At 41.3% G+C, this 9,904-nt stretch overlaps 2 protein-coding genes across 2 annotated transcripts; both read left to right on the top strand.

Moving 5' to 3' along the window:
• Positions 1-1,014: 1,014 nt before the first annotated feature.
• LOC124824090 (2-hydroxyisoflavanone dehydratase-like) lies at positions 1,015-1,455 on the top strand. Its single transcript, XM_047296456.2, has one exon. It carries the CDS (start codon positions 1,015-1,017, stop codon positions 1,453-1,455), a length of 441 nt encoding a protein of 146 aa, XP_047152412.2.
• Positions 1,456-3,956: 2,501 nt separating this feature from the next.
• On the top strand, positions 3,957-8,075 carry LOC148197503 (uncharacterized). Its single transcript, XM_088092149.1, has 3 exons — positions 3,957-4,066; positions 7,081-7,186; positions 7,347-8,075. Exons 1-3 carry the CDS (start codon positions 3,957-3,959, stop codon positions 8,073-8,075), a joined length of 945 nt encoding a protein of 314 aa, XP_087948275.1.
• Positions 8,076-9,904: the final 1,829 nt, after the last annotated feature.

Genomic DNA, 9,904 nt, shown 5'->3' with positions numbered 1-9,904 from the left:
CTTGGGTTCAACGGTAATAACATAAAGTGGACAACTGTTCGATGTCGAGTTTAGCGTTGATGATGGACAAAAGAAGAAAGGAGCAAGAATGATGAAAGTAGCTCTACAAGGCACAATGTAATAGTGCCTTAACATATGTAAAATTTCCTAAAAGTTAAACCTAGGTAGAGGTATAAGCTTTAAGTTATCTGTAAAGTCAAAACCTATACCATAATAAGCTTTGGTTATTTCAGAGAACCAAAGCCTAACCGAGTACATGTTTTGGTTTTACATAAAACTGAAATTTACACGTTTGCCACTCAAATAAAATATTTTAAAATTATTGGAAATTTATAAACAATGATTCCCTTACAATCGAAGGCTATTAATGTACAAGTTTTGGTTTGTGTTAACACTCGGCAAGTGTACCGAATCGTATCAAGTAATAATAAAATGGTAAGAACAAGTGTCGTTTCCCAAAAGACTCACGGCCTAGACAGTTATGTCATTTGTTGATTAAATTAGACTTGTAAATGAAATCATTGTGTTTGAATTGCGGAAAATAAACATGAATGCAAGTTTTCTGATCAATTGGATTGAAAGAAGCAAAAGAGATTGATGTAAAATATGGAATGATGATGTTGTTGGGGTTTCCGATTTATCCTATCCACTCTCATATATTCAAGAATTCATCTTTCTTCATTAATGTTAGGCTTAATACCTCTTTTTTTCCCTCTTTATAAGGGAAATGTTCAAGTTCGTCCTACCTTTTTTAAAAAGTTCAATGTGGTCCCAAGTTGTGAAAAAAATGTCCAATTAAATCCTTTTTGGTCACGGCGTTAAATATTTAACGATCCAGCTGACAGTGTGGAGTGATCTGTGCAACGTGGTACTTGACGTGGCAGTGGTAGTGATTAAAAAATTCTGAGTTAGGATTTGGGTATTCGAAGATCCTTGGCTGATTTCCCACGGTAATTTCTAAAGAGTTTTCATTGGGGGGACAGTGCAGGTGGGACCATAGTTCACAACATTGTCATGCGTGTTGGGACTGAACCCTTACCTTGTGATGTTAAAATATTAGGAGCTATTTTCTCCCATCCTTACTTCTGTAGTTCGGAGCCAATTGGATCCGAAGCTGTTACAGGGCACAAACAGTGTTTGTTCTGTTTAGTTTGGGACTTTGTGTACCCTTCTGTGCCGGGTGGCATTGATAACCCCAAGGTCAACCCCTTCGCTCCTGGGGAACCAAGCTTGGATGGACTTGGGTGTTCCAAGATTATTGTGTGTGTGGCTAGCGAGGATAAAATTAGGGATAGAGGGGTTTGGTACTTGGAGGGTGTGAGAAAGAGTGGGTGGCAAGGAAAACTGGAATTGTTTGAAGAGCAAGTGATGAGAACGGAGAGTGTGATTTTGCCGTCGAAGCCCCTGGTTGAAGAAGCATCAATGGAGAATCCTCCCATGGCCATTTTTTGCTAGTTCTGTTTTTCCTTTCTAAACACTGAAAACAGGTATATTGTTGTTAGGTGTAAGAATTACAAGAACTTGACAATTAAATGTAGAATAGAGTAGTGTGGGGCTTCCTTTTTCTCTCTCAAAAAGGGTAAACGCACAATTTGCTCTGCAGATTTCATCACCCAATTTGTATTTCTAGTTCTTCCAAAATGCTTATCCCTAAATCGCGATTTCGAATACCCAAACCCTAACTCAGAATTTTTTAATCACTGCCACTGCCACGTCAACTGCCACGTTATGAAGGTAAACAACCACGTTGCACAGATCACTCAACGCTGTCAGCTGGATCGTTAAATATTTAACGCCGTGACCAAAAAGGATTTAATTGGACACTTTTTTCACAACTTGGGACCACATTGAACTTTTTAAAAAAGGTAGGACGAACTTGAACATTTCCCTTATAAAGAGGGACAAAAAGAGGTATTAAGCCTAACATTAATGAAGAAAGATGAATTCTTGAATACATGAGAGTGGATAGGATGAATTCTTGTGTGTTGATGACTGTTGATCATGTGTGGAATATGTTATATATGTGTTCATAAGGTTTTAGCTGATGTGGTTGAGCTGAATTATACAAAAATTTGACTATTATAGTGGAAGAGAATTACTTGTTAGTGGTTGTCAAGTCTAAAGTGGAGGTTTATCGTAGTGAAATGGGAGAAATGTGTGGTTGAACTGATTGGGTGAGGTTCGGGTTGTTTTTGAACTAGTTTGGATTTGTTTAATACTTAGTGATGTTAAAGAATTGAGTTAGTAGGGTGGTGGTGGTAATAAGATAGAGTTCTACTTGTGTTAGAACTCAATTTTGAGGAAGTAAGGTAGTGAAAACTTGAGTTTAGGGTTTGATAACGATTGAAAAATTGTTATTTTTATACTTAATTTTGATTTTAAAAACAACCTTTATGACTTAGAAAGTAGCTTGGTATCATGTTTTTGCTTAAGTTTTGGAAATAAGAGACTTGGATGGGTTTCATGCTTGGTTTTCCTTGTCTTTGCAGGAATTAAGATGAATTAGATGAAAGAAGTTGAAGTAGTAAGGAGCTGGACACAGGAAAGGAAGTAAAAGTGCACAAAAGAAGAGCCGCAGTCACCGTTGAGCGTAACTTTTACCGTTGAGCGGCATTCTGAAGCACCATAGTCACCGATGAGGGTTAAAACAACCACTGAGCCTCATTTTTAAGAACCGCACTTACCGGTGAGCGCCATTTAATTGGGCCTGGGCCTATTTTCTGTAATTTTTAATAAACTATATAAGGTTTTAGTCGACCTAGGGTTGATATCTTTGGACAGAAAGAGGCGAAATCACACTTTCTTTACCCCTTGGAGGCGGATTTTGGATGCGGAAGCTCCTCTCTTCAAATTCTAGGGTTCTATCTTTCATTCTTTTCATTATTTTCATCTAGTTTCACCATGTCTATGGTGAACTAAACCTCCATTGTTGTTGGGGAACCAATGTAATCCTTTGAAACTCTCATGTATTGAATTGGTTCTATATTTTATATGCTTTGCTTCATTAATTGTTAGGGTTTTTCTTCTACGCTCTATGCATGCTTTGTTTAACTCATGCAATTGCATGATCATTGATGTTATTTAGATGGACACATATAGGTAAATCTAGAATTGAGGAAATTCTCCCAAGAGCAATCTTACCTAGAGATAGAGATAGAAGGATTGGTTGCCTTTAAGCTTCTGTGCGAATGTAATGCATGAATAATGACTAGGGAGACAACACATTGTAAACTACTGATTAGGATTAGGCTTTCTTCACCAAGACATCGGGTTTACGGTAACTTAGAAAGTGGCATTAACATTAATGAAGAAAGATGAATTCTTGAATACATGAGAGTGGATAGGATGAGTCGAAAACCCCAACAACATAATCATTCATATTTTACATCAATCTCTTTTGCTTCTTTCAATCCAATTGATCAAAACTTGCATTCATGTTTATTTTCCACAATTCAAACACAATCACTAGTGTAGAAAGGGCTTTAGACGTCCGTTCTTTTGGCCTTTTGACGTCCGACCTTCCCCTGACGTCTTTGTGGGTGACGTTACTCAGACGTCGGGGGGTCCACATCGGACGTGTATATAGACGTCCGATGTGTCAGGCCCGACGCCTATCCAGACGTCCGGTGTACAGACTCGGACGTCCACGTAGACATCCGACGTGCCCGTCTGACGTCCCAGAGACGTCCGTCTCCTCCCTCCCCCCGTAGACGTCCGTCCTTGGCTCATCATTTTAGCACATAGGGCTTCGGCCGGCGCTACTACAGCGCTTCGCTAACTCGAAGCCTCTCGCTAAATCTAGCTTCGCTAACGCACGGCTAAGTCTTGAACCATCGCGCGTTCGCTTTCTCAGTAGCAAAAGCGCTTATCTTTTCTCCCGCTTCCTCGCATCTGCGCTCGTCAAGCCAACTTTGCTTTTTGGGAGGTGAAATTACGGTTGAAGCGGACATTTCAAAATGACAGCATCGAAGATCCCCCTGCTTGTAGAAATGAATGGATCAGAAGGGGGGGCTGGGTTCTATTTCCGGGACTGGCGGGAGGTGAAGGCCATAAGATTGCCCTCCCGGTAAGGAAGAGAGGAAAAGGGTGTTGAAAATCCACACCGGCTCAGAGAATCACTGGCGCTATTTAGCCCTTCGTTTCGCCATTCGAAGTACTACCCCTGCCTTCCCCTTTTGTAACATACCTAGGCGCCCTCCCTTCCAACCACTAAGAAAAAAAAATACCAATCAAAGCCCTACCTAAGTAAATAAATGAAAATCTCGACGTCCGTTGTGGGGAGGGACGGACGTCTATAGACGTCCGGCCCCACCCACGGACGTCTAAGAGGCTGGACAATCACCTCTTCAACTCCCCTCTGTCAGCCCCTTAAACGTCCGTTGTGGAGGGGGCCGGACGTCTATAATATTATAGACGTCCGGCCCCCTCCACAACGGACGTTTAAGGGGCTGAACACAATTAATTCTTCAACCACCCTATCAGCACCCGAAACATCCGTTGTGGAGGGGGATGAACATCTATAATATTATAGACGTCCGTCCCCCTCCACAACGGACGTTTAAGGGCTGACAGAGGGGAGTTGAAGAGGTGATTGTCCAGCGTCTTAGACGTCCGTGGGTGGGGCCCGGACGTCTGTAATATTATAGACGTCCGTCCCCCGCCACAACGGACGTTTAAGGGGCTGAAGACAATTAATTCTTGAACCACCCTGTCAGCACCCGAAACGTCCGTTGTGGAGGGGGACGGACGTCTATAATATTATAGATGTTCGTCCCCCTCCACAACGGACGTTTAAGGGGTTGAAGACAATTAATTCTTCAACCACCCTGTCAGCACCCGAAACGTCCATTGTGGAGGGGGACGGACGTTTATAATATTATAGACGTTCGTCCCCCTCCACAACGAACGTTTAAGGGCTGAAAGAGGGGAGTTGAAGAGGTGATTGTCCAGCCTCTTAGACGTCCATGGGTGGGGCCCGGACGTCTATAATATTATAGACGTCCGTCCCCCCACACAACGGACGTCGATAGTTTCACTTATTTATGGATATGCCACCGGTCAATTATTTACGTTGGGGCTGTTGAGGACGGACGTCTATGGGGTGACGTTAAAGGCCATTTCTGCACTAATGAATGATTTTGTTTACAAGTCTAGTTTAATCAAGAAGTCACATAACTGTCTAGGTCGTGAGTCCTTTGGGAAACGATTGTTAAACCCTCGGCAAGTGTAACCGAATCGTATCAAGTAATAAACCTGGTAAGACCAAGTATCGTTCTCCCAAAGGACTCACGGCTTAGACAGTTGTGTCGTTTGTTGATTAGCTAAGACTTGTAAAAATATGTATGCATGAATTGATCAATGGTAAGAAGAAAACAAAACACGTGAATTGAAATATATGGATGATTATGTTGTTGGGATTTATCAATTTCATCCTTATTCACTCTCATGTATTCCTGAATTCTTCTTTCTTTTCATTAATGTTAATGCCACTATCTAAATTACCTTAAACCCGATGTCTCGGTGAAGAAAGCCTAATGATAATTACTAGTTTATAATGTCTTGTCTCCCTAGCAACTAATCAGGCATTATAGTGAATAGAAGCTTAAGGCAACCCACCATCATACTCCTATGTCTAGGTTTATACTACTGTTGGGAGAGATTCCCCAGATCTAGATTTCCCCGTATGTGTCCATATCGACAAAACCAATAATCATGACATCGAATTAGTTAAACAATGCATGCTTTGAGCAAAGACGAAAAACCCTAACAATTAATGAACGAAAGCATGTATCTTATAAAAGATCTTGAAGAACAAATTCAATACATGAGAGTTTCTAAAGGACTACATTGATTCCCCAACAACAAAATAAGTTTAGTTCACCATATTCATGGTGAAGCTAGATGAAATACATTGGAAGAGTGAAAGAATAAACCCTAGAAAGGTGAGAAAGGAGCCTTAGCATCCAAAATCCTCAACCAAGGGGTGAAAGAGTGTGTTTCTGCTTCGTCTCTGATAACAGTTGAAAAACTATTATTTTCATGCTTAAAATTGATACTAAAAGCAACCTTTAACACTTAGAAACTAGCTTGAAATCATACTTTTGGTTATATTTTTAGAAATAAGAGAGCTGGACAGGTTTATGCTTGATTTCAGTGTTTTTATGCCGGTTTTAAGATGAATTTGGTGAAAGAAGTGAAGAAGGATAGAGATGGAATCAGGAAAGACATCAAAAAGTGCAAAAGGAGAAGTCGCAAGTATCGCTCAGCGACAGTTTACCGCTGAGCGGCTCTTAGAAACCCACGTTGGCTCCGTTGAGGGGTGAAAAGGCCGCTGAGGGGAGAAAAACAACTCACGCACTTACTGTTGAGCGGTAGTTTACCGCTGAGCGGCACTATTTTGGGCTTGGGCCTAATTTTCTGTAATTTTAGAATAGTATATAAGCTTTAGGATGTCCTAGGGTTTGTATCTTTGGCGGAGACGAAGCAAACACTCACTTTTCCACCCCTTGAAGGAAGATCTTGGATGCTCAGGCTACCTCCTCCTCTTTCTAGGTTTCTATCTTTCATTCTTTCATTATTGTTCATCTAGTTTCACCATGAATATGGTGAACTAAACCTTCACTATTGGAAAAACGCGATTTACAGACGGCATATTACCGAAGGCTTTGAAGCCCTCGGTATTGAGATGATTACCGAAGGATTTTAAGCCGTCGGTAACATTCTCGCTAATTTAAGTTCCAAATTGGGGTTTTCGTTCCCAGTTTCATCACTTTCCCCAACTTCACGCTTCGTCACTTTCCCCAAATTTTCCAATTTCCCTCCCCTTTGTTCTCTTTTCTTAAAGCTTCCCCCTTCCCTTCTCTATTCTGCTGGTGCCCTTCATTGTGCCCTCCAATATTGAGCGATTTTGGGACAAGTGAGGGTTGGTTGGTTGACACTAGTTTGGGGATTCTTTGGCTGGGATTGAAGATGGCAGTTTGGGGGTTCTACGCCTAGGTTTGATGAGGTCGGTTTGGTGGTTCTACGGTTGGGTTGGTTGACGCCGATTTGGGGGTTTTGCGGCTGGGTTCGTTGACGCAGGTTTTGGGGTTCGTGGGAGATGTCCGGAACGCGGCAGCAACGAGAGTCACACTGTCTAGTGAAGGCTGGTAGATCTGGAGCGAATAGCATTGCGATGGTGATGGAGGTAGCGAGACGCGCTACGGCTGTTTTCGTGTTTCTGCTCTTGCGAAATTGGTGGCGCGGGGAAGATGACGTCTTTGGAGCGACGACAGTGAGGGAGATTCAGGGTGGAGGGGAGCACGATGGTGATCCAAGATGCATCGACAATGTCTAAAGCGTGACAGTATCAACGACGGGTTCAAGAAATGACCACCCAAGTGGCTCAAATGGTGACTGTTATCAATCAGCTGACAAGGAAAAATGAAGAGGAGAAAGGGGCAACAAATAATGAAGCACCACTGATGGTAGCTGCTGCCCCAGAATTTCAAGAGATTGAGTGTCCTACCACCTCTGTATACTCTAATCCTTCTTTCACTGATTCATATTATGCTTTAAATTCTGATAATTCCAATTCTCTGATGAGTGATGATTATATGAGTGCATCTGTTGATATTTCTGAATGTGTATGTGAACCTTATGACCATAATTACATTGATACTCATTTTGAAAAGCTAGTTGATGGTTTTAGGGAGTTGACTATGATTCATGATTGTAATAGCTTTGTTGTTGTCCCTATATCTGAATTTACCACTGCTAATGTTCAATTGAGTGAAAATGTGTATTATGATGATGATAGTACTGAACCTCATTCTGAAATTAGTTGTACTGTTGATTTAAATTCTGATTTTAAAGCTGAACCTACTGTGCTGGAAGTACAAACTGATTTCAGAAATTCCAAAGAGTATTTGAAAAAAATTAGGGAAGCTGTTGACCATGTTTTGGTGCTTCAGTACTATGAAATGGATTTTGATGCTGATGTGTGTGAGCTTGAAATTGATTTCAATGTGCTTGATCATATGCATGATGTGCCTGTAGAAGTTGTTGATTTTTACGTTTGGTTTGATTCGATATAATCTAAAATCAAGCTTGGCTAATATACTTCAATGCTTGGTCTCTAGTGCTCTTTGGAATTCATCAAACTCCTTTTCTTAAAGTTCAATCCTTCTCTCAATCAAGATAGACCTATTCTGAATATCATTGAAGTTTTCTTGCTTTACCTTAGTCTGGAACCTGATTCATACCATAATAAGCATTTTCCATTGTCTTTTGTTCAAAAGAATTAGAGAGAATAATGGATTATTTTTTATATGAGGTCTCTTTCATCAATTTCTATAATCTAAATTGGACTGTATTTAGAACGATTATTTCCATATGTACTACAAGAAATGTCTTATTTACACATTCTTGAGTAAATTAAATTGTTGTCCAGTAGCATTGCAAATATTGATTCCAGTAGCAAAATCTGTATAAAACATCATTTCTGGATTAATTTGATATCATGTGGTTTTCATCCAGATTTGATGGTTTTCAAGCTTTGTCCAAGTTTTCCTAGTGATTTCAACTGTGTCTAAAGTAATTCCAACTCATATTCATCACAGAATAGTAGAATTAGTGGTTGAGTTCATCACAATCTGGTTTCAAATTCTGCATTCAAATATAATTCTCGGTTCATATTGTGCAAATTGTTTCTGACCAGATGATGAGTCAATATTTTCTCAATTTCACTTAGCTTATTGTACCGAATTTAATCGGGGAATTGTGCTTAATTGTCCGGTATTTTTCCGTTTTTGCTAATTATGCTTAATTTGACCAAAAATTCTTATTTTAATTAATTTGAATTATTTGAGCTAATTATTTGCATTATTAATTGTAGGGAAATTGTTGGATAATATTTGGGACATTTGGAGGTGAAGTGAAATGCCACATCAATTATATTTTAAAATAAAATGAAAGAGAGGTGTGGATTTCATTTAAAGAAGTGTGTACAAGAAGGGGGACATTATGGTAATTTTACTCTTTCAGAGGGGTACTTCATTATTGAAAAAAGGTGCATCCAGCAAATTGAAGTACATAAATGGTCCAGAGTTGGTTTGGTTTGGACGGTGATTGGAAATTTGATAAGCACACGGGTTTGGTTTCCATCCACGGTCCAGCAGTAAGCGGTGCACACAACAAAGAAGCATCCAGCAGCTCCCATCCAGCAATGCACTAGGGAGAGGGTCACGGCCCAGGTCCAGTAGGTGTGCTTGGAGAAGAAGGGAGGTGCAGCTGGTCCACGCGGATTCGGATGTCCAACAGCTTGGAAGTGATGTGAGTACTGGAGAATGGCTGCCACGCTGGTGCACGAACACAGCAGGCCTTCGCACGTCCAGGGGCTTCACGCATCCAACAACGTCCAGACATCAACACAAGGCCTGCACTCATTCCATTCTTCATCCATATGGCCCATGAGAAGAAACTTTGGACAGTAGGGGCGGCAAGCTTGGGAGCTTCATTATGGAAAGAGCACACGGCCCAATTGTAACAGCAGCATCACGCACGTCCAGCTGCAGTGGAATTGGATGTACGTGGACAGCAGCAAAGCTCACATGGCCCACACCTTCTTCCATCCAACAAACCACGCGTCCAAGAGGCACGCATAGCTTCATTTTCCAGCAGCTTGGCTTTGGAGGGAGGTGCACACGGAGATTAGGAATTGGAGAAGCCACGTGGATGGGGGTGGCAAAAAGAGCAAGGCATCACCGTGAAGGAGCTTTACGGTCCAGCATCCAGCACACACGGACATCATTCCAGCGGAGCATGAAAGAAGGGTGCACACAGTAACTCTCGGTCCAGCAGAGCCAGCATGGAAGTGGTGTGACGGTGAGAAAAACGGGAGTCCAGCAGGGGTGTGTCCAGCAAT

This window comes from Vigna umbellata, chromosome 5, assembly GCF_029865625.1.
Source record: "Vigna umbellata cultivar VRB3 chromosome 5, Vumbellata_1.0, whole genome shotgun sequence".
Lineage (NCBI taxonomy): Eukaryota > Viridiplantae > Streptophyta > Magnoliopsida > Fabales > Fabaceae > Vigna > Vigna umbellata.
This window is presented reverse-complemented; position numbering and strand designations above follow the sequence as displayed.

Excerpts from the sequence above, each read along its gene's own strand:
- LOC148197503 (XM_088092149.1), top strand. The coding sequence starts at position 3,957 with ATGACAGCATCGAAGATCCCCCTGCTTGTAGAAATGAATGGATCAGAA. Across the intron at positions 4,067-7,080 it reads GCCATAAGATTGCCCTCCCG|GTTTTGGGGTTCGTGGGAGA; the intron begins GTAAGGAAGAGA and ends TCGTTGACGCAG. Across the intron at positions 7,187-7,346 it reads GCATTGCGATGGTGATGGAG|TATCAACGACGGGTTCAAGA; the intron begins GTAGCGAGACGC and ends AAAGCGTGACAG.
- LOC124824090 (XM_047296456.2), top strand. The coding sequence starts at position 1,015 with ATGCGTGTTGGGACTGAACCCTTACCTTGTGATGTTAAAATATTAGGA.